At 44.7% G+C, this 25,175-nt stretch overlaps 2 protein-coding genes and 1 long non-coding RNA gene across 5 annotated transcripts in view; 2 read left to right on the top strand and 1 right to left on the bottom strand.

Moving 5' to 3' along the window:
• LOC103460697 (signal transducer and activator of transcription 4-like) overlaps window positions 1–13,814 on the top strand; it is a 29,618-nt gene extending 15,804 nt beyond the window's left edge. For both annotated transcript variants that reach the window (XM_081604757.1, XM_081604756.1), the window contains 7 exons: window positions 8,021–8,073; window positions 9,411–9,505; window positions 10,073–10,209; window positions 10,622–10,813; window positions 11,493–11,538; window positions 13,077–13,182; window positions 13,625–13,814. In XM_081604757.1, the coding sequence (XP_081460883.1) occupies window positions 8,021–8,073; window positions 9,411–9,505; window positions 10,073–10,209; window positions 10,622–10,813; window positions 11,493–11,538; window positions 13,077–13,182; window positions 13,625–13,648 (653 nt within the window). In that variant the 3' untranslated portion in view covers window positions 13,649–13,814. The remainder of the gene's footprint in view (window positions 1–8,020; window positions 8,074–9,410; window positions 9,506–10,072; window positions 10,210–10,621; window positions 10,814–11,492; window positions 11,539–13,076; window positions 13,183–13,624) is intronic.
• Window positions 298–7,789, bottom strand: LOC145550897 (uncharacterized). The gene is made up of 2 exons (XR_014086721.1): window positions 7,115–7,789; window positions 298–4,879 (listed from the first exon to the last, which is right to left on the bottom strand). It is a non-coding gene; the product is annotated as an uncharacterized LOC145550897 (long non-coding RNA).
• A 2,401-nt stretch (window positions 13,815–16,215) lies between the features above and the next one.
• LOC103460709 (signal transducer and activator of transcription 1-alpha/beta-like) lies at window positions 16,216–24,923 on the top strand. Of its 2 annotated transcripts, none has more exons than XM_081604754.1 (24): window positions 16,216–16,353; window positions 16,967–17,094; window positions 17,600–17,744; window positions 17,814–17,909; window positions 17,979–18,056; window positions 18,133–18,211; window positions 18,339–18,427; window positions 18,636–18,787; window positions 19,022–19,183; window positions 19,271–19,363; window positions 19,857–19,916; window positions 20,004–20,033; window positions 21,256–21,346; window positions 21,429–21,470; window positions 21,564–21,647; window positions 21,884–21,985; window positions 22,059–22,194; window positions 22,366–22,415; window positions 22,577–22,653; window positions 22,734–22,873; window positions 22,950–23,123; window positions 23,933–23,996; window positions 24,066–24,135; window positions 24,214–24,923. In XM_081604754.1, exons 2-24 carry the CDS (start codon window positions 16,967–16,969, stop codon window positions 24,343–24,345), a joined length of 2,274 nt encoding a protein of 757 aa, XP_081460880.1. In that variant the 5' UTR covers window positions 16,216–16,353; the 3' UTR covers window positions 24,346–24,923. The 2 variants fall into 2 exon arrangements, with proteins under 2 accessions (XP_081460880.1, XP_081460881.1); XM_081604755.1 differs by lacking the exon at window positions 16,216–16,353 and adding an exon at window positions 16,754–16,861.
• The last annotated feature ends 252 nt before the right edge of the window (window positions 24,924–25,175 follow it).

Below are 25,175 nucleotides of genomic sequence, written 5' to 3'. Positions count from 1 at the left end.
TGCTTTACCGACTGAGGAAATGCAACAAAAACAACCAATCAGAGCCAGGAGGCGGGGCTTAGCGCTGCCAAGCAAACTCATGTACTCACTGCTAAATGCCAATGGTGGAGAACCATCATCTATCCATCACTATGCTAACTAGATTTAGCATTCACAAACGAAGGATGATTGGCAGCACTAAGCCCCGCCTCCGGGCTCTGATTGGTTGTTTCTAGTTAGCGTTGAAGGAAACAGGAAAGGAAATTGATAGGTATTCTCTGAAACCTACATGGAAAAGAGAACCACAGACAACGTATATGAGTTTTTAGCCGACTTCTGCAGAAGGAGAAAAACTCTGTCAGCTCCTCCGAGCTGTTCACAGAGCGTTCTGAAAACCTTCAGTTTGTTTGTCTCTTTTATTAGCAGGGGAGAGAAAGGTGTGAACAGGAATGGAGGGGGTGAAACCCACATCCTATCTTCACAGTAGGATGTGAATTCAGACAGACAGAGGGGGGACACAGAAACTAAATTAACACATAGATAGGTTCTACAGCTCAGGACTTTCCCAGGAAGATCTAAGTCACCATCTGTACAAACATGCTTGATTAAGGAAGATTTAATTTTGTCTCCCAAGTTTCAACAAGTTTGAACACTAAACCTCTAAATAAAAACTAGTAACATAAAATTATAAATGTAAGAATGATAACAAACATAATAACTCTAACATTTCCCCCCTGTTTAACATTCTTATACAAAAGCCACTCAAAATCTTAAAATGAAAAAGAACACATAAAAAAAAAGAATTATAAACGAAACAGTAGAAAACCAAATGCAATTTCCTTTCATCACAAGCACCACTTGTTTTCACATTTTCAGTGTAGGTGTCATAAAACATTTGATTCCATCTGTTTATTAGTTACAGGACATCGTCATACATTTCTTTTTTTTTTTTTCAGTTCATCTTCATCTCTCTGAAGAGACATGTAATCTTCATCGGTGTCAGAGATTACCCTGACCATCTGATAGTTGATCATGGCTGTGTTAAATGTCTTTAGCATCATGCTACGAAGGCATTGAACGATGCAAGTTTTAAACAGGCAAAAAAGAATCAACACAGTCAGAATTGGTGTAACAATCTTCCACCATGGCCCAGAAGTGAGCCAAGACAGAAAGTCAAAAGGATGTGATCCTTTCGTTCCACTTTCCACATAATGTTTAAGTTCTTCCAGTTCATGTAAAGCGTCAGAAATGGTTCCACCAGTTCCTGTTTCGTCAGGAACGAATGTACAGCACGCTGGGCCAATGATTTTACAAACACCTCCCTGAGAGGCTGTGAGCAGGTCCAGCACAACACGATTTTGCAAAACCATGTTTCTCAGTTCAGTCAGCTCTCTCATGGTGCCATTTGCCAGCTGGTGTGTGCTGTTGATGAGTCGCAGTAATCCATATCTGTTGATTTCAGCGTGGCTTCGAACCTCTCCTAATCCAACTCCTGGAAACATGCTCTGAATGAACTTTTCTCCTCCGGTCCAAAGCCTGAATTCCCATGGAACTCCAGTGTCTGTTGTGAGGCCTCCACAGCGTTTGACCTCAGGCATCACGCTTGGAGCAGGCAGCCAGAATGTGTCGTCCTTTCCCGATGATTACAATCGGGTACAGGAAGTACCAGTCTGCCATCACCCGTGAACCATAGTCTCCTGGCACTATGGTACTGCACAGCGTTGTCTCCTGTTTCCTCTTTGTCTTGTGCGTGATGTTGAAACTCCTCTCCTGAAACAAGTTGTCACAGTCTGGGTTGTCCTTCCAGACTTTGCAGTGTGGAGTCATCCTTTGACCCCTGCAGGCTGTGCAGTCGATGAAATCCTGTGTCGGTTCGCAGTAGGTGTAAACTCTGTTACACAAATTCCAAGGTAACGTCCCAAGAGAAACATGTCCGTTGTTGAACATGCAGCTCCTCAGAGACCCGGGTTTAGCTCCTGCTAAAGAAATGGTCTCTGGTATTTTCCATGTGGTTAGTGGAAATGGAAATACGTCAGCATTAAAGGAACAGTTCATAGATCCAAAAAGTTCCTTCACGGCATCTCCTATCTGAAGTAGAACAGAATAGTCATTTTTCCACCGTTTGCATCCCTTTGGCATGGGGACGCTGAGTCGTGGTTGTGTGCTCAGGCCATAGAGACACATCTATTTGTCATCCGTGATGTGTCCTACACGCAGACCTGAGTTGTGTGTGGCGATTGGCAGCTGCGCACACACATAGCAGTTCACAGCATGTCCCTCGTACGCGGTTCTATTCATTAGTTTCCACCACAGGTTGATGCTGCAGTCACAGCGCAGTAGAAGATCCATCTGGCATATGGAGTCCCCATTGCTGCTCGGCACACAGAGATGTCAGAACCCCCAAACTAAAGACGGGGGAATCTTAAGCGTTTCTTCACCGGGTTTGAGACGAGCTACTCTAAAAAATAGCCCCCCTTTGAAGTCCGGCCTTCCTCCCTCCGCCTACTTAGGGGTTCAAACACTCTCTGCAGCTTGCAGGGACTGAGATGTATCCAGCTGCAATCTTTACGGCTGTTTGGTGTGGTCATTAGCACCTGGAAGGGTCCTTCCCAGCATGGGCTGGTTTTGATGACCTTTATGTAGACCCAGTTTCCTGGCTGGATGGGGGTGGTTTTATCTATTTCCTGTAGAGGAGAACAGTCAGACGGCAGTGAATTTGCATTTAACACCTCTTTCTGTTTCAGGATTCTGATCATATAATCTACCAAAGTTTGTTCCTTATCTGCTTTCTGTAAATCTGAATGAAAATATAGGTAATCTATATGATCTTCCATGAATTATTTCAAATGGTGTCAACCCTTCCTGTGTGGGTGTAATTCTCATATATAGTTTTACCAAATCTAAACAGTCTGGCCTTGGCTTGCCAGTAGTTTCCATGCATTTCTTCAATCTGCTTTTCACAGTACCATTGGTTCTTTCCACCAATCCTGCACTCTGGGGGTGGTAGGCACAGTGATTCTTTAATGTCATTCCTAAGTGAGTAGCCATGTTTTGTACTACTTGGTTTACAAAATGTGGCCCATTGTCACTATAAATAGTTTGTGGGATGCCATGTGTTGGAATAATGTTTCCTTGAGGATTGTTTCTGACACAAACTGGACATGCAGTACAAAAATTTTTTTAAGTAAGAATTTAATCCATATGTGGTAAAATGCTGTTGTAGCATAGAGACCATCCCCCCTGTTGACACATGACAATGTCCATGTGTCAAAATTGCTGCTGCTCTAAAAAGAGATTTTGGAAGGACCGGCGTACTATTTATTGAAAAAATTCGATCATCATTCAGTGTCGCCCCTTTAGTTATCCACATTTGTTTTTCTGCGTTTGGAGCATTATCTTACATGTCTTTTAACACAGCTTTGTCTATTACTTGATCATCTTCTGTCTGTATTGAGAAATTGTCTCCCCCATGCTTCCCAGCTGCAGCTTCCTTTGCTACTTTATCAGCTAATCTATTGCCACTTGAAACCTCATTCTGTTCCGTGGTGTGCACTGCACACTTACAAACTGCTAGTTCAGCTGGTAAATACATGGCCTGCAAAAGATTCTTAAGCAAGGATGCATGGGTGACTGGTTTCCCTGTAGATGTTATCAAATTCATCAAAGCATAACTCTTCCTAAATAAAAATGACCATCCTGAAATTAAACCAAAACCTCAAATCCTCTAATTTTTCATTTCTTTTTGAATTTATTGACTATCAATCAAATCTGGATTAAAATGTTCTAGACTGAAATCTAGAAAATGTTGCTTTTAATCACAATCATCAGTTTTTAGTAGCCGTTTATAAGGTTGCTTAAAGTCACAGACTTTCACTTAACCTCGCATTTCAGACAAGTTAACAATGTAAGTTTTTTATAAAAAATTAAATGGTCAATAATTTTATCCGTTACTCAATTTAGCAGTAAAATTTCTCTCTTCTCAAAACAATTGTCATTCATCCCAATATAAAACACACAAACACAATCCCAATCAATCTGTAGATTCTTTATAGAATTAAACTCTAAGTTAAGTGTTTCAGTTAAATGCAAAGAAATACTTCATAGTATTTCAACACTGCAATATCAATTAAGTTCAACACTTAGATATGTTTAATTTAGTTCCAAACTTGTATATATTTCAAAGAAAATAAAACATTTGCAAATCATTATTAGTTTTGAATCTAATAATTTTAGTTGGTGTAATTTAGCCGTATCACACTCAGTTTTTTTTTTCTTTCTTAACTTTTAACCATTACAGTTTTTTCCTTCACAGTTTCCCAATCTATGGCTCGTGGGCCCTAAGAGGATCACTGGTCCTTCTATTAAGGACTGAGTTAACGGGTACAAAGTGGACGATTTTATTTAACATTGTACCTAAAAGCCTTCAATATGTCCTTTTCTAGCTAGATAATTCCTTCCTGCTAGTAAGTAAGCAAGCAAGTCCTCATTACAGTAGCAGTGTGTGTCACAGCAGTGTGTGTGTATAACTTATCTCGCATTTCTCCTGTCTCACTTCTCGCTTCTGACTCCTGCTGCTGGCGTCGCTGCAGCTGGTCCTCCCTCTGTCTCTTCTCCAGCTCCCTGTCAGTCCAACTGGCTCTGGTGTTGGATTATTTATAAGTTGTCCAGACCGTCCCTTTGTCCACCAATGAAACAAGCGGCAAACAGTTCAGTTTGCTGTCTTTTTCCAAACGTCTAGCAGGACTCCATACAGTACGTAGTTTTGCTGCATGGCAGTTCCCAGATGTCAAGGAATTAGGACCAGTGGACACTTTATTGCCTTCAGTGTCCAGTTGGTAGAAATCGTCCTGTCCTTTTTCGCTTCTTTATCAACTGGCTGGTGATGAAGGAGGGACGTCATCTGATTGGCAGGACAGATCAGAGCTGAGGTCAGAGGTCAGACGCAGCGCAGCGAGGCTCAGACAGAGGAAAAGGAAAGAAGCAAATAAGAGTCAAATTAGTGTTTGCTTGCTTTTCTGTGTTCTTTTTTCTTTTTTTTATACACAAACATTTTCCATATAACTTTCTTTTCTTTTCATCGTATAGTTTTTAGCCACTTATTATCCAACTTTTTAAGAAGTCATAAACCATTTTCTTATTCAAACACATATAAACATGAAACATGTTAAAAGCTGTAGTCTCTTTCATCATGTTCACCATTAACTTGTAAAATGTAGAATGTAAGTTTAAGTTAACTTCATCTAAGACACGTCTCACCAGAGAACAATGGATTTCTCTAAATTTGTTGATCTCAGTGCTGCAGACTGTGAAGTCAGCGGGCAGCCCTCCTCTCAAGGCCTAAGAGTTACGAGGCTGGACAATGTCCAGGTCGGTACCTTACTCTGACCGCTGACCCCTCCAGATAGACAGCTAAGAATCATTTCACCAATTTGGTGTTATAATATTATTCCGACACAATACATTAAACATTGTTCTCTGAGGACAATTTTATTATTTAGTTTTATTTTTCAGCTTCTCCTCTTTCAGGAAAGTCATGATTCCACTTTTAGCATACAAAGAAGTTGTTCCCATGCTTTTATTTCAGTGAGACCTCTCTTTTCTGGTTTTTCTTTAAAGGTGTAGGAATGCTCAAAAAAGAAAAACAAAACAAACATCAGTATTTCTTAAAACAAATTATTTCTCACTTGTGAGGTTTAAACCAAATTTTTTAGTAACATTAAAAATTATTTTGCATACACTGATTTCTTGCAGGAATTCAATTTCTTTTATGGTTTTACTTAACGTCTTAAACTGCATGCACATGTCTCTAGCATTTCATCAATTTGGACTGGGGGTTTGTGTTTTTGGAGTGTGGTAAAGTCTGATCAAGCTGAGGAGTTTAGCCTGTGCCGTCTTCTTCCTCCACCACCCCTTCTGTTATTCCATCTATTTTTTTTACATTCTTTCGCCCAGTGATCAAAATCACCACAGTTCCAGCAACCTTCTGGATCTTTTGGAGGATTATTTGGTGTCCCATTAAGGGGTCTCCCTCCCCTCTGACTGCCTCTGCCTCGTCCCCTACGGGGGCTTTGGAACAAGGCAGAAGTTTCTAATTCTTCAATATCATCTATATGAAAAACAATAATAGCAGAAATGCTTGATTTATTGTCTGCTGGGACTGGGGCAGACGGAACGGCAGCAGCGGCTGGGGGTGGGGTGGCTGCAGGAGCCTGCGCTCCCTGCAATGTTATGGCCTTTTCTCTGCCTGCATTGAGTTCATTATCTTCTGGTTTTACAAATAAGTTTTTAAGTGCTGTTCTTTTTTCCATTTTGACATGTATGTCATGCCACCAAGAAGTCTGGACAGCGTAATTTTCATCCCTTCTTAGATCCTCAGCAAGTGAGGAATTACAACATTTATTTCCCATTATTTCAGTACTGCAATTAGCTTACAAAGGCTTGATATTTTGTGCTTTTTCTTCAAAGAGAGTGCTCTAAGTGAGCGCTTAGTGTCCCCTGAAGAACAGTCTTCTAGGCCAGACTAGTTCTGGTCCGGTTCTTCACCTAGGATTCTAATTCCGAGGACAGAAAGTTTTACTCTCAATGTTGAGCACCATTCACACTTGCACACACACAAAAAAATAATATTCCCTGCCTACGCGAGGATCCCTTTAAGGGCCACCTCATCCAGAGGGGGACTCTAAATTACCCCTCCTTCCTTTTCCCTGCCTACGCGAGGATCCCTTTAACCCTAGGTTTTGTACTTCATGAAGATCATCCTAGTTCTAAAAAGATTAGAATTTTCTGACTATTTATTTTTTTTTTTTTTTTTTTTTTTTTTTTTTTTTTTTTTTTTTGGTCAGGTTTCATAGGGTCAAAGAGATTTCCTCATCCAGAGAGGGGCTCTAAAATACCTCTCTTTCCTTTCCCTGCCTACGCGAGGATCCCTTTAACCCTATATGTTATGTAAAACAAATGACCTGGCAAATTTTATTTATTTATTTATTCTTCTTGCTTTAAAACTATTATTGATTGGCCAGGCTTTATAGGGTCAAAGAGATTTCCTCATCCGGAGAGGGGCTCTAAATATACCTCTCCTTCCTTGGGACTCAAACCCGATTTTGGGATTCAAACCCGAATAGCGCTTTTCACTCACGTTTCTGTTGGTTCGTTTTGTCTGTTCGGATCTCGTCAATCCGTCGTTGGCAGACAAAGTTGGACCTAGGACGCTGGCCTGGCGAAGAATTCACTTCCCGGGACTTTGTTTCCAGGTTCTGTTGACTCTGGCCGTGCACGGTTTCAGCACGTCGTCCTTTGTCTGTCAGCGAAACGGGTATGTTGAGATCCGGGTCACGGCACCAACTGATAGGTATTTTCTGAAACCTACATGGAAAAAGAGAACCACAGACAACGTATATGAGTTTTTAGCCGACTTCTGCAGAAGGAGAAAAACTCTGTCAGCTCCTCCGAGCTGTTCACAGAGCGTTCTGAAAACCTTCAGTTTGTTTGTCTCTTTTATTAGCAGGGGAGAGAAAGGTGTGAACAGGAATGGAGGGGGTGAAACCCACATCCTATCTTCACAGTAGGATGTGAATTCAGACAGACAGAGGGGAGACACAGAAACTAAATTAACACATAGATAGGTTCTACAGCTCAGGACTTTCCCAGGAAGATCTAAGTCACCATCTGTACAAACATGCTTGATTAAGGAAGATTTAATTTTGTCTCCCAAGTTTCAACAAGTTTGAACACTAAACCTCTAAATAAAAACTAGTAACATAAAATTATAAATGTAAGAATGATAACAAACATAATAACTCTAACAGAAATGGTCACAGATTTTCTGTCTCGTAACAAACCGTCACAACATGGTGGTAGCTTCAAAATACATTTTTAATAAAAGTTACAGTTTAAAGATGGAGGATAACTCTGGTTTTATTTCACTCTGTGCAGACGACACTCTGCTCATCCAAACTACTAAATAAACTACAAAACATGAGAAACACAAACATGGACAGATTTTAATCTAGTGACATTTCTGCTGTTTTCTGTGTTTCTGCAGGTCAGCACTCCTCATGTGGGGATTATCAAGTCTCCTGGTCCAAGTTTGCTAAGGTAACGACCTCTCAGTGACCCCAGACTGACCTCAGACTGACCTCAGACTGACCCCAGACTGACCTCAGTGTGACCTCAGATTGACCCCAGCCTGACCTCAGATTGACCTCAGATTGACCTCAGACTGACCTCAGACTGACCCCAGACTGACCCCAGACTGACCTCAGACTGACCTCAGATTGACCTCAGACTGACCCCAGACTGACCTCAGTGTGACCTCAGACTGACCCCAGACTGACCTCAGTGACCTCAGACTGACCCCAGACTGACCTCAGTGTGACCTCAGACTGACCCCAGACTGACCGCAGTGACCTCAGACTGACCCCAGACTGACCTCAGACTGACCCCAGACTGACCTCAGTGACCTCAGACTGACCCCAGACTGACCTCAGTGTGACCTCAGACTGACCTCAGTGACCTCAGACTGACCTGAGACTGACCCCAGATTGACTTCAGACTGACCTCAGTGTGACCCCAGACTGACCTCAGTGACCTCAGACTGACCCCAGACTGACCTCATACTGACCCCAGCCTGACCGCAGACTGACCCCAGACTGACCTCAGCCTGACCTCATACTGACCCCAGCCTGACCCCAGACTGACCTCAGACTGACCCCAGACTGACCTCAGCCTGACCTCAGACTGACCCCAGCCTGACCCCAGACTGACCTCAGACTGACCTCAGACTGACCTCAGTAACCTCAGCCTGACCTCAGACTGACCCCAGACTGACCTCAGACTGACCTCAGACTGACCTCAGACTGACCCCAGACTGACCTCAGTGACCTCAGACTGACCCCAGACTGACCCCAGACTGACCCCAGACTGACCTCAGACTGACCCCAGACTGACCTCAGTGTGACTTCAGTGACCTCAGACTGACCCCAGACTGACCTCAGACTGACCTCAGACTGACCCCAGACTCACCCCAGCCTGACCCCAGACTGACCTCAGTAACCTCAGCCTGACCTCAGACTGACCTCAGCCTGACCCCAGACTGACCTCAGACTGACCCCAGACTGACCCCAGACTGACCCCAGACTGACCTCAGACTGACCCCAGACTGACCTCAGTGTGACTTCAGTGACCTCAGACTGACCCCAGACTGACCTCAGACTGACCTCAGACTGACCCCAGACTCACCCCAGCCTGACCCCAGACTGACCTCAGTAACCTCAGCCTGACCTCAGACTGACCTCAGCCTGACCCCAGACTGACCTCAGCCTGACCCCAGACTGACCTCAGCCTGACCCCAGACTGACCTCAGACTGACCCCAGACTGACCTCAGACGGCTGTTCTTCCCTCTGTCACTCCTCCTGCTCTCCTTCCTCCACAGGAGAACATTCCTGGGAAGCCGTTCAGCTTCTGGATGTGGCTGGATTCCATCCTGGAGCTCATCAAGAAGCACCTGCTGCCGGTCTGGAACGAGAAGTAAGTCCCCAACGCCTCCATCAACCTGACGGAGCCTGATGGAGCTGGACTTTGACTAGGCCATCCTGACCCATGTTCTAAACTATTCCATCGTTAGTGAACCTGAGCCCTGCAGCTAGACGGGTTAACCTTGTAACAGGTTTACCTGTCAGGATTTAACTTTCCCACAGCATGATGCTGCCACCGCCAGGCTTCTTTCTGGGTGTGGTGTGTTCAGGATGGTGAAAATCCGGAATCATTTCCTGGATTCTCTCCACTTTGTGCTGGTTAGTTACATAAATACAACCTCAGTGTGTAAAACCTTCATCAGACGCTGTGATGTTCATGAAACCAGCTGCTGCAGGGACTGTTTTCTGTCTTCATCTTTTAAAGGCCGTTTAATCTGAGCTGAGGAACTGCAGCTTCCCGTAATCTGCCCAGATTATTTCTGCTTTGCTTCATTGTTCAGGCCGTACAGAGAACAATGGTGGCACAGAGCGAAACGCGCTGCAGCTTCACAGCAATAGTTCCTCCAGTAAAACCCTGGAGGCAGAAGGAGAAGTGATGAAGGTGATTTTCTGTCTGCAGCTTCATCATGGGCTTCGTGAGCAAAGAGATGGAGCGAGTTCTGCTGAAGGACCGCGAGCCCGGAACCTTCCTGCTGCGCTTCAGCGAGAGCCACCTGGGAGGAATCACCTTCACCTGGGTGGAGCACAGCGACAGCGGTGGGCGGAGAGGAGAGCACACACACACCATACACACACACACACCATACACACACACAAATATAAACACACAGTTACAGGGTTTCACAGGGTTGAATTGGTTTTCTTAGCTTCAGCAGTGGCTAGCACTGCTAGCTAAACCATAAAGTACAAGTCACAGAAATGAGCTCTGCTTATGCATTAAGCAACATAGTATTTAGGAAGCTAATTGTTATAGCAGTAGTAATTAGTAGAAGCTAACATTAATTAATAGAATTAACATTAAAGCGCTAAGTTTGCTCAGAATAGCCGATAAGCTGCCAATCAAACGCCTGAGAAACTGAAGGCAGCTCAGTGATTTGTGGTTCCACTTCCTGATTATCTGCCAGTTTTCTTCTTCTCTTGTCTTATTAACTGTCACTTTGTCCAACAGGGGACGTAAAGTTCAACTCCGTGGAGCCGTACACTAAGAACCGGCTGAGCGCGCTCCCGTTCGCTGACATCATACGCGACTACAAGGTGATCTCAAACGGCGGCGTTCCGGAAAACCCGCTCAAGTTCCTGTATCCCGACATTCCCAAAGACGAGGCCTTCGGACGGCTCTACAACAGCCAGCCCAGCAAAGGCAAGACACTAACATCTGAGTTCATACAGGCTTGCTTTGACTGGGGTTAGGTGGAGTACCTCTGAGTAGTCAGTGTTTTACCAGCCCGGCTGTACATGGTGGCTTGAGCAGTTTCACTTTGGAGGATCGGATTTCTGATAAATCAAAGAAACTGATTCTCAAAATATATAAACAACCAACATCATGGAACAACATTGCTACAAGATAAACAACTTTATTAAATCAACTAAGAAGTGTTAGTTCATGTAAATTGTAAAGCGCTTTCAAACATGGTTGGTATCAACATGGTTGAAATTAGTGCTTTAGCATTAGCTTCCACCAAACACCAGGTGGGAATACATCTTTCCCACAAGAACCGCCATCTTTGTAGGCTGCATATCCCCTGCAGCTTGCAGATAAAAGCTATATTAGCTAAGCTAATTTTGCTTGTTTGGCAGTAAGTACTACAGTAAATATCACTGATAGCAACTCTATAGTCAGTGTTATGAGAGTTAGTGATGGATACCTACCAAGATGGCTGTCGGCTACAAAGTTCTCGAAAGTGTGACGTCACATGAGAGTTATGTATATTGCTTTAGCATTAGCTTATGCTAATTACCATGGTGTTACAGCCCTTTGTTTTTTACAGCATTGATGTTTTTATCTTCAGCTCTGACCTTTGACCTCTCTGTGTTCTCAGTTTATCCGTACATCCCGTCAACTCTGATCCCCATCTCCGAGCTGCGGTGAGTCCTCCACAGAAACGGCCGTAACTCTCGTTAGGTGCATGTTAGCGGCTAAGCTACAGGTGGTAGCTGAAGATCTCGCTCCATTTTATCTCTCCACATAAACTGATGTTGGTAACGGGTGGAGGAGGAATCTTGGTTCTGATCCGGTTTGAGGAGGAATCTTGGTTCTGATCCGGTTTGAGGAGGAATCTTGGTTCTGATCCGGTTTGAGGAGGAATCTTGGTTCTGATCCGGTTTGAGGAGGAATCTTGGTTCTGATCCGGTCTGAGGAGGAATCTTGGTTCTGATCCGGTTTGAGGAGGAATCTTGGTTCTGATCCGGTCTGAGGAGGAATCTTGGTTCTGATCCGGTCTGAGGAGGAATCTTGGTTCTGATCCGGTTTGAGGAGGAATCTTGGTTCTGATCCGGTCTGAGGAGGAATCTTGGTTCTGATCCGGTCTGAGGAGGAATCTTGGTTCTGATCCGGTCTGAGGAGGAATCTTGGTTCTGATCCGGTCTGAGGAGGAATCGTGGTTCTGATCCGGTCTGAGGAGGAATCTTGGTTCTGATCCGGTCTGAGGAGGAATCGTGGTTCTGATCCGGTCTGAGGAGGAATCTTGGTTCTGATCCGGTCTGAGGAGGAATCTTGGTTCTGATCCGGGTTGAGGAGGAATCTTGGTTCTGATCCGGTTTGAGGAGGAATCTTGGTTCTGATCCGGTCTGAGGAGGAATCTTGGTTCTGATCCGGTTTGAGGAGGAATCTTGGTTCTGATCCGGTTTGAGGAGGAATCTTGGTTCTGATCCGGTTTGAGGAGGAATCTTGGTTCTGATCCGGTCTGAGGAGGAATCTTGGTTCTGATCCGGTCTGAGGAGGAATCGTGGTTCTGATCCGGTCTGAGGAGGAATCTTGGTTCTGATCCGGTCTGAGGAGGAATCTTGGTTCTGATCCGGTCTGAGGAGGAATCTTGGTTCTGATCCGGTTTGAGGAGGAATCTTGGTTCTGATCCGGTCTGAGGAGGAATCTTGGTTCTGATCCGGTCTGAGGAGGAATCGTGGTTCTGATCCGGTCTGAGGAGGAATCTTGGTTCTGATCCGGTCTGAGGAGGAATCTTGGTTCTGATCCGGGTTGAGGAGGAATCTTGGTTCTGATCCGGTCTGAGGAGGAATCTTGGTTCTGATCCGGTCTGAGGAGGAATCGTGGTTCTGATCCGGTTTGAGGAGGAATCTTGGTTCTGATCCGGTTTGAGGAGGAATCGTGGTTCTGATCCGGTTTGAGGAGGAATCTTGGTTCTGATCCGGTCTGAGGAGGAATCTTGGTTCTGATCCGGTCTGAGGAGGAATCTTGGTTCTGATCCGGTCTGAGGAGGAATCTTGGTTCTGATCCGGGTTGAGGAAGAATCTTGGTTCTGATCCGGTCTGAGGAGGAATCTTGGTTCTGATCCGGTCTGAGGAGGAATCTTGGTTCTGATCCGGTTTGAGGAGGAATCTTGGTTCTGATCCGGTTTGAGGCAGAATCTTGGTTCTGATCCGGTTTGTGACCTGTCTCTGTGATCCAGATCAGAAGCCAGCTCCACGCCGCGCTCCTGCCCGTCTCCAGAACCGCCCATGACGCCCGGAGAGTTCGACATGCTCAGTGAGCACCTGTGCTTCGACATCGACACCGTGAGTTTCCGAGTTCTCCAGGGGTTTATCTAGAGCAGGGGGGGCCCAGGGCGGCAGAGGGCACCACATCGCCCCCCGGTGGCCATGTGGTCTGATCTTTACAGCTTTAAATTAATTTAATAGAGCTTCAGTGGAAGATTTATTCATTTGTTTATCCTTCCAATATGACCTTCAGAATACACACATAACAATTACTTTCATATTGATTCATAACCTAAATACATTTAGTTGGAAGAAATAAATTCTTGAAAAGAAAATAAATGTATATCCTGGACAAACGTTGTGAGTCTGTCTCCAAACATTGTGATGGTTATGCATCTCATTTTCTCCTATAAACTGAAACCTAATTCTTATATTTTTTATTTTACATGTTCAGTGTTTCTGTCTTTTATGATGTATTTTTATTTCTCTGACAGTAAGTTAGTTTTCTTTCTGTTTCCAGATGAGCTCTCCGTACTCAGAGTGAATCCTCCATGTTTCTACACCTCTTCAAAAACAAATATCAGAAATATTTCATGTTTAAAGGAACCAAAAACACCTTTATGTTTTTATTTAATGTTGTTGTAATTTGAGCTCCAATATTACTGAAGTTCTCTGTAAAAAGTTTTTCTAAATAAATTTCTTCCTTCATATCAGCTTGTCATCTCCGCTCACTGGCGCCCCCGCTGGGCAGAAAGAAGCACTGCAGCCAGAGTTCCCGGTTCGGAGCTTTTATTTTGGAGAGGAAACCGGATGTTGTGACTCGCCGTGACTCTCTGTAAATGCTGTTCAGGGTTTCTGGAGAATCACGTGGTTCTCGGAGAACCAAAGAAAACTTTAAAATGGCACTATTATTATTATTATTATTATTATTATTATTATTATTATTATTATTATTATTATTATTATTATTATTATTATTATTAGCTGAATCTGTGGAAATCCCAGTTTGACACGGAAACCAAATCATATTTTGGGTGAATCCCGGTGAGTCAGAGGAATATGAGGAAACATCCGAGTAAAACAAAAATCCTTTTGCTCTGGATTTGTCTGCTGGTGGTTCGGACAGAAACTTCTCCTCACTGAACGTCGACTTTCATGAATCAAACCCGTCACTACAATATCTGAAAACTGCTAAACTAATTTTATTCAAAACAATTAATGATAATTATTCATCATTTTCTTCCCACTAAATAAGCTTCATTTTACCTCACATGGTTGCTATAATCCCTGCTGTTTGTGCACATTTCTACCTTCCACTCAACTTTACAGCAATATGCTTGGAAGCAGCACTTTGGAAAAGGGAGTTATTATTGAGTTAGTTAAATTGACATAAAAGAAAAAAACGTTTTTATATTTTTTCACCATCTCATTCATACATTTATAAATGTCAAGCTAAACACAAAATACTTAACTAACTGAGGCCATGTTGATCTGAACACCCCACCAGGTTCAATCTTCAACTCTGACGACTGTTTCCTTTTCTGGACTAGACGTCCCCCTTTCCACCACAGTTACAAATCTTGGAGTTAGAATTTGAAAATCACATAAAGCATCTATTTAAAACCTGTTTCTTTCATCTTCGTAATATCTCCAAAATTCGTCCATCTCTCTCTTTCTCTGAGGCCGAGACTCTTCATGCCTTTGTCTCCTCCAGGCTCGACTACTGCAACTCTCTGTTCATTGGAATCCATAGAAAACATCTTCAGAAGCTTCAATACATCCAAACAGCGCAGCCAGGATTCTACTGAGGGCCGGAAATCTACACGATTCTGCATGACCTTCCTGTTAGCTACAGAATTCAGTATAAAATCGCTCTCATCACCCATCAGTGTTTAAACGGAACCAGATTATCTGCAGGACCTTCTCGTTCCACATTCATCCACCAGATCTCTACGATCTCAAGCCTGCAGCTTCCTCCACCCAGATTACGGACCATGGAGGATCAGGCATTCGCTGTGGCTGCTCCCCGTCTCTGACTCTCTCCCTGATTATCTGAGAGCTCTGCAACCACTGGATGACTTCAAAAGAGGCTTAAAGACTTTTTTATTTAAGCAAGCCTGCTCTGCCTCCACATGATTTTTATGATGTTGATTTTATCTACGATTTTAGTTGCACTTTGAGATTTTTTCTAATGAAAAGTGCTGTACAAATTACGTTGATTATTACTATTATTATTATTAATTGATAAACTTCTTATCCACATTTACATCCACAGTGGATTCTGGATGTTTGAACATGCAGAAAGTGAGAGTGAATGGATGAATGGATGAATGTAGAGACGTCTCCACATTCATCCTTTTCCTTCTTTACGTTTTGCATGCAGACGGTTTGGTGACAGATGATCACGACTCTGATGAATTTGTTGGCTGGTGGGATAAAACTTTTACAGGAAACAAATTTATTCTAGACTGAAGATCCACAACATAAATCACACAGTAATGAAGGTCAGACAGTAGAAAACTATTAACATCTTGGGACAGTTTTACATAATAAGTTAAAATTTATCAGAGAAGCTGCTAAAAAGGCCAAAGGTTGTTTTGTCTGATGCAAAGTTTCAGGTTGATGAGTCAAAGATGATCATATTTTATAGATCATTTATTGACGTTTTCTCTCCTCTGTTGGTTTATAAATCTTGGCATTAGGTCAAAATGTCCTCAGCAGAATAATAGATGTTAGTAAAAAGATCTTAGGATCTGAACAAAGAACCGATCAGTAAACGGATCATCAGGGAAACTGAAGCCATCCTTTATTTATAAAGCACTTTAAAACAACCACAGCTGATACAAAGTGCTGCACATAAAACACAACAAACAATTTAAAACTAGATCCTGCTGGAGTTGAAAGTCAAGTAAAATCGATGGGTTATAAGACGAGCTTTAAAAGTTTAGCATATAATTTATTGTAAAGTTGGTCGCAGCTCTTTGATCCTTTCAAAGTTGTGTTTTGAAGCGGCTCCTTTTCTAAAACCTAAAACCTTTAATGTGAAAAGCTGCTGACGGCGGAAGTGCAACCCGATGAAAGGCTGAACTTGACGCCTCTGGCTGAGCCGTTTCCCGAGAATCAGCCGGTCCGGAGGGAGTTTCCGCGGAATAAAAGCCGCTGCAGATCGGCTGGTTCCGCTTCCTGCTTCTGACCGGAGAACCTGAAGATTCACGGAGAGAAACTCAACCTCAGATCCGAACAAACACGGTTCGTTTGAGTCTTTACGTTTGTTGCACATGTTAGTTTTCTGACTAATTTCAGCTGAATTTGATGAAAACATTTATCATAAAGTTTAACTTTAATCATTTAAAGGTAGATTATTAACTTGTGTCCGAAAATATTGCAAGAAAATAGAAATAAATTGATATCGGTGCCGGTACCAACAGTGACCCGGTAAACGGGTCACGGTTTACCGGCGTCCTCCGGAGCGAGCATGAACCCCTCAGGCTTCCGTACCGCCGCTGCTGCTCGGACCCTTTTTACCTTCTTCTAGTTTAAGGTTCGCTCTTGGTTTTGCTTAGTGACGCATCCGATTCTTTAGGGCTTATGGAATCAGAATCAGAAGCTGACTGAACGTTTCCCGGATCAGAACCGAGAATGTTTGAACATCTGGAACGTTCACAGACTCAAACTACAAACCACACCGTGATCTGAAAAGTTCTGCTGCATGTGAAACTCTGGAGGTTTTTATGGATATACTTTAACTCATAGATGTGTAAGGAAAGTTCAGTGGAAGGAAAACTTATCGGGTTTTCCACCTGAGACATGAGAACCGGGTCAGAGGCGGTTCCTCATGTGGTTCTGTTGTGGTTCTGTGCAGATGGCCCAGTGGCAGGAGCTGCTGAAGCTGGACTCGGCGCTGCAGAACCGGGTCAGGCAGCTATACGAGGGCCGGTTCCCCACAGAGATCCGGAACCAGCTGAGCCACTGGATCGAGAGCCAGGACTGGTAAGAGGAGCCGGTTCTGGTGGTTCCTCCCCCAGGCGGCGCAGTCAGAATCCACCCGCTGCATTTTCTGAATGCGGTTGCTATGGAGACGCCGCTGCGGTCCAGCAGGGGGCGCAGCGGGTCAGACTGAGCATGTTTGATTTATTGAGCCTGAAAAAGTTTCATAAAATGATTTAATTTGACACAAAATGGAAATAAAATAATTATATTGTAAAAATAGAATCTGAAAAGTGTGGAGGACATTTCTAGTCAGTCATCCAGCCTGAGTCAGAATGCTGCAGAGCCTCCTTTGGCTGCAGGTTTTCTAGGGTTTGTCTCCACCAGCTCTAAACATCTAGACTTTGACTAGACCATTCTATCCATGGTTATTTTTAAAATCTGTACAGAATACAAAAAATATTTAAAAACATTATAAATATTGTTATAAAAACAGAAAAAAGCTTGAAGGTAAAACAGGAAGTGAGGCGGGTCAAAGGTTAAAGTGTGACATCATTTCCTGCTGCAGGAGTTCTGCGGCTGTGAACGAGAATGCAGCGGCTGCGTGTTTCTGCGCTCTGCTGCAGCATCTGGAGGAGCAGTGGCGCCGCTCGGTCCAGGAGAACGCCATCCTGCAGGGGCCCGACTTCCCCAGGATGAGGGCCTACATAGTGGTACGGCGGAGCAGGCGCAGCGGTCAGTATGCTACCACTACCGGGTCTGAAGCAGGTCTGTGTTTCCAGGAGAACTTCCAGGCTCAGCCGCTGAACCTGGCCGCCATTTTGTCTGAGTGTCTGAAGGAGGAGAAGCAGATCCTGGAGTCGGTTACCATGACGATGGTGAGTCCCGATAAACGGCACGGCGATGGCGCTCCGCATGCGAGCTAACTGACCCTGCTCTCCTCTCAGGGCGGCAGCGCTGTCGTCATGGCGCCGCAGTGGACGGAGCTGGACAACCGAGTGAAGCAGCTGAAGCTGCAGCTTCTGGTAATCAGACGGATCCGAATCCTGACCGGACCGACACGGTCAGAACCAGAACCTTGACGTGTGAAATCTGCTGCAGGAACTGAAGAAGGAGGTGAAAGTTCTGGAGGACCTGAGCGAAAAACTCGACTTCATCCGGAACTCGTGGCAAAACAAAGGTCAGGTCAAAGGTCACCGCTGCAGGAACGCTGCGGTGTGACGCCAAACGGCGTTCTAACAGGAACGTTTGGGTCAAAGGTCATCACCGCTGTGTTCTAACAGGAACGTTTGTGTTTCCTTCACCAGTGGAGCAGAACGTGGAACTGGTCCAGTCCAAGGCCCTGGTGGAGCAGGAGTGTCTGAAGTTGGCCCGGTCCATCTCCCAGACCAAACAGGTGCCAGAGACCCACACCATGCAGAACCCATCAGAACCAGTCAGAACCAGCAGCTCCCTCACTTTAAGACTTGAAACCGACTAGCATCAAAACTAGCCGCCATGCTAACTTATTTTATTTTGAAGAACCTGCTTCATCTGAATGTTTGTACTTGTCTCCCTGCAGCAGGTTGATCCTCCTCAGGTGTTTCATGGCTCGTTTCTCTCAGGTTGTGCTGCAGCGGCTGGTCAGCGTTCTGAACGAGGCGGCCGGTTCCGTCCAGACTCTGACCGGAGTGGAGCTTCCTCAGTGGCGGCGGCGGCAGCAGCGATCCTGCATCGGCAGCCCTGAGGACGCCGGCCTGGACCTGCTGGAGAAATGGTGAGCTGGCACCGACCCGACCCACAGCCTGATCCGACCCGACCCGACCCGACCCACAGCCTGACCTGACCCGACCCACAGCCTGATCCGACCCGACCCGACCCACAGCCTGATCCGACCCGACCCGACCCGACCCACAGCCTGACCTGACCCGACCCACAGCCTGACCCAACCCGACCCGACCCACAGCCTGACCTGACCCACAGCCTGACCCGACCCGTTTGTGTTCTGCAGGTTCACGGCGGTGGCTGAGGTTCTGCTCGGTGTCGGTGAACAGCTGCAGCGGCTGCAGGTCCAGAACCAGAGGTTCCCCGCCCCGGACTTCCCGGGCCTCACCGACTCCATGGCAGAAATGGAGAAGTTCTGCCGCGGTCTGATCCGGAGCCTGCTGACCAGGTGAGGCCCCGCCCCCCTGCACCTGATTGGACCGTCCGGCGGCGGGGGGCAGGGCCTGCTGACCGGTTCTGTTTGGGTTCTGTGCAGCGCCCTGGTGGTGGAGAAGCAGCCCGTCATGCAGAACCTTCCTCAACGGCCGCTGATCCTGAAGACCGGCGTTCGCTTCAAGGTCACTGTGAGGTGAGGCGGAGCGGCCGCCGCGGGCAGCGGCTTCCCTCAGAGTACTCGCACTGCCTGGGTTCAAACACTGTGACCTTTGACCTACAACCTGAACCAAGATGGCCGCCGACATCCAGAGCTAGCAGAACTGGTGTTTGTGCTGCTGTCACTTTAAAACATTCACAAAACTTTCCAGAGGTCAGCCATTTTGAAATCAGACATTTTGTTTCATTTATAAAATCAAATCAAATCAAAACAAAACAAAACCATCACAAATGAATTTTTGTGCAGCACAAACGTAGCAGAGTTTATTGACACCAAGTTTTGATTTTGTAAACATGGGGGCTGGTTGACCTTTGACCTCTGGACATAAAAAAAAACAGTATGAAATGATAGCGGCACAAACAAACATCTTTGCAGCACAAATGTTTGGCACCATTTTGCTTGGAGGTTCTTCTGTCTCAGTGGGATTTAATCACCGACATGTTTTTACATCCATTTTATTTTTGGTCAGGTTTTTGGTGAACCTTCCAGCTTTCAAGACTCTGATCAAAGTCAAACCTGTTTTTGACAAGTAAGAAAAAATCTCCAGTTAAAATCAAATATTTTGCTCTCAGCTTCGGTTTTTCCATGAAATAACATTTTTCTCGTTTTAAATCAGGGACGTGGAGGAAGTGAAGACGATCAGCGGGTAAGAAGACGATTAACAAAATAAAAGTCTTCTTTTTCGTTTTTAGTTTTTTATTACATTAATAATTGAATTTAAAAAAAGTTAAACAATGTATAAATCTTGTTTTAATTTTTTTTTTATTAAATATTTATATAATTTCAGGTAAGGTCATTTTATTTATATAGCACATTTTCAGCAACAAGGCAATTCAAAGTGCTTCACATGAATTAAAAGGAAATACAAACTAAATAAACCAAAGACAAAAAAAAGCAAAATGACTCATCTAAATCCTTTTCTGGTGTAAAGTGAGTAGTTACAGTTTCTAAAAAGTAGTAATATAAAAGTAATTAAGCAGTGACTGTTCCTGTTAAGTATTTCTGGATTCCAAGTTCGTAATTATTCTAATTCTGATTCCATTTCTGGGCTGGAAAATGGTGATATAAATAGGTAAATAGGTCGAACTCCACAGTTTCTAACAAACTAAAACAAAAAAGAGGACAAATTAGGGCAAATCACAACATTCAGACAAAACAAAGGGCAAAACGGACATGAGTGAAGGTGGCGAGGTCACAGGGCCATGAAACCAGGTGGCTGGGGCCTCTGGCAAAAGTCCGATGGAGGTTTTGTTATCCAGGAATGTCCTTGGGAGCGCTCAGCTCCACGGCTGCATGGATACAGGAAGGGGTGAGGAGGGAAGAGCGTTGGAAATATGCAGCCCTTCCAAGGCCACACGGGGGAAGCCAATTCAGAAACAGAATGTTTTAGGTCAGTTCCCAATCATCCAAATTAGTTTGGTCGTTCCGCTGAGCCGAAACCAGCAACTTCTCCGAGATCGATTCCATCCCGTTGGTGAGGTTTGAGTCCTCAGCTGGGCTGCGAGTCTCAGCAAGACTCACATCCAACTCTGTGAATGAATCCAGGGTGAATCCTGCCGGGTGTGTCCCTGCAGGACAAGAGGCTCTCTGTGCTCAGACTTCTCATCAAAAGTTTGATCCATTGCATTGAGAGATGGATCGGTTGACCAGAACCATCATCTGTAGATTTGGATGATGTGCAAAGAGAAGCTCCAGAAATATAGAAAAACGGAGCAAGCAGGGCAGGAAGGGAGCAGAGAGGAAAAGCGTCCGCCTTCATCCAGAGCAAGAGAAGGCAAAAAAGAAAAAAAATATTTTGTTCTATTATTTTATATATTTAAGTAAAATATTTCAATAACAATAAAGCCGTTTTATTTTCTTTGTTTTAGTTTTCGGCAGTTCGATTTCCCGCGTGATGACTCCAAGGTTCTGGACGTGGATCTGTCCAGCGGCGCGCTGACGGCGGCGTTCGAGCACATGGTGGGAAAACCTGATCAAACTATTGATCACAAAGTATTGATCATCATTAATAAATCACTTTTGTAACTGTTTTTGTTTTCAGTCACTCAAAGAAAAGAAGTCCAGAGTTAAAGGTTCCTGTGAGGTGAAACGTTTTGAATTATTTGACCAGGAAGCTAAAAACTTCATTCGTTTTCCTGTAAATATTTAAATATTTTGAACGTTTTGGGCCAATCAGAGCCAGCTGACGGTCACAGAGGAGCTGCACGTCATCCGCTTCGTCACGCAGCTGCAGCACAACGGGGAGACCGTCCACATCCAGGTGACCAGTATGACCAGTGAACTGGTTCTGGACCGGCTGACGGCCCGCTCCGGTTCTGGACCGGCTGACGGCCCGCCCGGTTCTGGACCGGCTGACGGCCCGCTCCGGTTCTGGACCGGCTGACGGCCCGTTCCGGTTCTGGACCGGCTGACGGCCCGCCCCGGTTCTGGACCGGCTGACGGCCCGTTCCGGTTCTGGACCGGCTGACGGCCCGCCCGGTTCTGTTTGTCCACCAGGCCAGCTCCCTGCCGCTGGTGGTCGTCTCCAGCTCCAACCAGGTTCCCAGCGCTTGGGCCGCCATCATGTGGTCCAACATGGCGTCCGGCGCCGACTCAGAGGTGAGTACAGAACCAGGACCAGGACCGGCCTCTGCCGGACCGGAGGGGCTGAAGTTCTGCTCTGTGTGGACAGAACCTGTCGCTGTTTCTGGACCCGCCGGGCCTGACCTGGCAGCAGCTGGCGCCGCTCCTCAGCTGGCAGTTCCTGTCAGTCGGGCAGCGGCCACTGGACCAGGACCAGCTGTCCATGCTGCAGGCCAAGATCATGGGTGGGTCCAACAGAACCAGAACCTCCCACTTCCTCCATGTTTCTGCTCCCATATATGTAATGGATTAGATTATCTTAGCCTCCATGCTAAGCTAACTAGCCTGATCCATGTAATGTCTAGTTTAAATGCTGAACTGATTAAATTGACCTGCGTGTTTCTGATGTGATCCAGATGGTCCTGATGGTCCTGATGGTCCGATTCACTGGAACAAGTTTTCCAAGGTGAGGCTCAGGACCCGTTCTACTGCAGAGGCTCTGCCTCCCCTGACCGCCCGTCACTGCTGTAATGAATGACGCCCTAAAAAAAGTCTTCTAAAAATGTAGATAAAGTTTCATGTTTTACTGATTTTATCGCTGGATGTTTCTGACTTCCTGTTTCCCAGGATGAGAGCGTGTGGATCTGGATCGATGGGATTCTGGATCTGATCAAGAAGTTTGTGTGGGAGCTGTGGCGGGACGGGTAAGTCGGGTCGGGTCGGGTCGGGTTAGCGGCCCTCCTGCTTCTCCTCCGCCATGTCTGGATGTGTTTCTGCTCTCCAGGTGCATCATGGGATTTGTTAGCAAGGAGAGAACGCGCTCCCTGCTGCGGGAGAAACCGGTCGGGACGTTTCTGATCCGATTCAGTGAGAGCATCCGGGACGGCGCCATCACCTTCAGCTGGGTGGAGCAGTCCGCCGGAGGTCAGTGTCACACAGACCCAAACGGGACCAACAGAACCCGAACAGAACCAGAGGACTGATCTGACCTGCTCCACAGAGAAACACGTCCACGCCGTGGAGCCGTACACCAAGAAGGAGCTGTCGGTTCTGTCTCTGCCCAACGCCATCTACAACTACACCCTGACCACGGCGGGGCGGAGCCACAACCCGCTGGTCTACCTGTACCCCGACACCCCCAAAGACGCCGCGTTCGCGCGCTACAGAGCGGCAGGTACCGGGCGGCGCCATCGGGCCGTGTTCACGTCTGGACTCGGTTCTGACGTGTGGATGAAAATGAACGGCAGTAATTTGGCCCGTTTTTCTGCCTTCAGAGTGAAAATGGAGGCTAATTTTCCAGCTGTTCATGTCGGTTTCAAGATAAATATTTCCTACATAATTTCCTTGCTAACTAAATATGTAGTTAACAAGCTAAATACTTAACTTTAAATGAATATTCACTTATTTAACTCCATATTTAGTGAGTAAGCTAAATATTGAACTCAGATAATATTTAGTTAGCCAGTTAGCGTGCTAGTTAGTTAGCTCTGAGCCATCAAGCTAAATTCTTAGCTTCAAACTGCAATATTTCTGAATAATATGTTGAAAATGTAACTTTTATAACTTTTTCTTTCTTTTCTAAATGGCCCAGATTGTTATGTACAAATTTTGTGGCTTTAAACATGAAAAACTATTCACACCCTTCAGTTTGACCAATTCTAAAACTTTGGACACAAAATATCCTATTATGACAAAATGAAAATGTATTTTTAAACAATGTTTTATGGTTGAACATAATATTTAAACTGAGTGCTTTCATAAGTATTTACACCATTTTCTGTGATGCTAAAGGATCTTAAACAAAATGTTGAGCCAACGGTGTGAAGACTTGATCACTTTTTATTTCATCAATGTTTACAAAAATGTTTAAAAGCCAGTTTTCTTGTTGTCATGGTAGGAAAGTTGGTTAAAAAGCTCAAACTAAAATCAGTTTTAGTCAGAGCTGTGTAAAGTTTCCCCCTGTTGGTGGCGCTGTTTCTGCAGAGCCGTCTCCTCCCAGCAGGAACATAAAGGACTACCTCTCCAGGAAGATCACTTTGGTCTCCATGTAAGTTTCTGCTCAACTGAAACTCTTTGCTAGTTTATCTTCAGGAAGTAAACGTGTCGTTCCCCTCAGTGACCCCACGCCGCCGCCGTCTCCGCCCAGAGACATGCCGATGACGGACATGGACCTTGAGTACCCCGAGGTGGGTTGGAGGCTGCTTCCTGTCTCATGACCTCCTTATGGCGGCTGATTAAAATGAAGGGTTTTTGTTGCTCTGCAGGTGGATCTGAACGACATTCTCAAGGATTTAGAGGATTTATTGGACCTGCCTGACCTGTTGCATGTCCACCAGTCGTCTCCTCTGGAAAGCTTCAGTGATCCTGGTTTCTGGAATCAATTCATCAGTCAGTGATCAGAAAAGAAGTTTATGAACATGAGCTGGATTATTATGTACATAGTAAAAATAAAAAAATGCAAGTTTGTCTTAAGAGGGAAATCCTTCCTCCAGGGTTTCAGGCTGAAATATAAATACACTTTTCAGTTTTTACCTCATTGCATTTTATTAAAAATGTTTTAATAAAGCTGTAAATATCCAAACAGAACAGAATGTATGTATTGTCACTGTACAATGAGATTGAAGTTAACTCCAACAGTGAATGTGATCAACACATGGTGATTGTGGAAACCTTGCATTTTATTCACTATAAGTTTAAAGCTGCCAATCTGTTTCCATAGAAACAAATTTATTACTTTTATCAGACATGATTTATGCTGCAGAAATATTCGTCTGAAACTATAAACTATTAGTTTAATGCCTTTTTGTAAATACAGCAAAACAGGAGTATGAACACGATCGATGTTTCTGTATTACTAAGGATGCGATGAGATGAACTTTTGCACCATCTAGTGGTTGGAGTGTGAACTGCACCCGATTTATTGCGTTTAAATTAGAATTTCATCAATAAACCCAGTAAATAATCTTAACCCTGAGCTGGACTGTGGATTAAAAATATATTTATGCGTACTGATAAGCATAGAAGACATTCATTTAAGTTTTTGGGTTTGAAGCTTTTTAGCAACTCTAGGCAGCAAAGGAATGGAATCTGGCTATACTATAGAATTGGTAACCAAAATGTTTAATTGCAAAAATGGTCAATTCTGTTATTGAATTTGAACATTAATGAAGCTGAATGGAAAATAAGTGCAGTTAAATATGTAAGTATTATTTTTACAAACAGATGC

This window comes from Poecilia reticulata, chromosome 2, assembly GCF_904066995.2.
Source record: "Poecilia reticulata chromosome 2, P_reticulata-male-v2, whole genome shotgun sequence".
NCBI lineage: Eukaryota > Metazoa > Chordata > Actinopteri > Cyprinodontiformes > Poeciliidae > Poecilia > Poecilia reticulata.
Note: the sequence above shows the minus strand (reverse complement) of the source record. Positions and strands in the feature narration are given on the sequence as shown.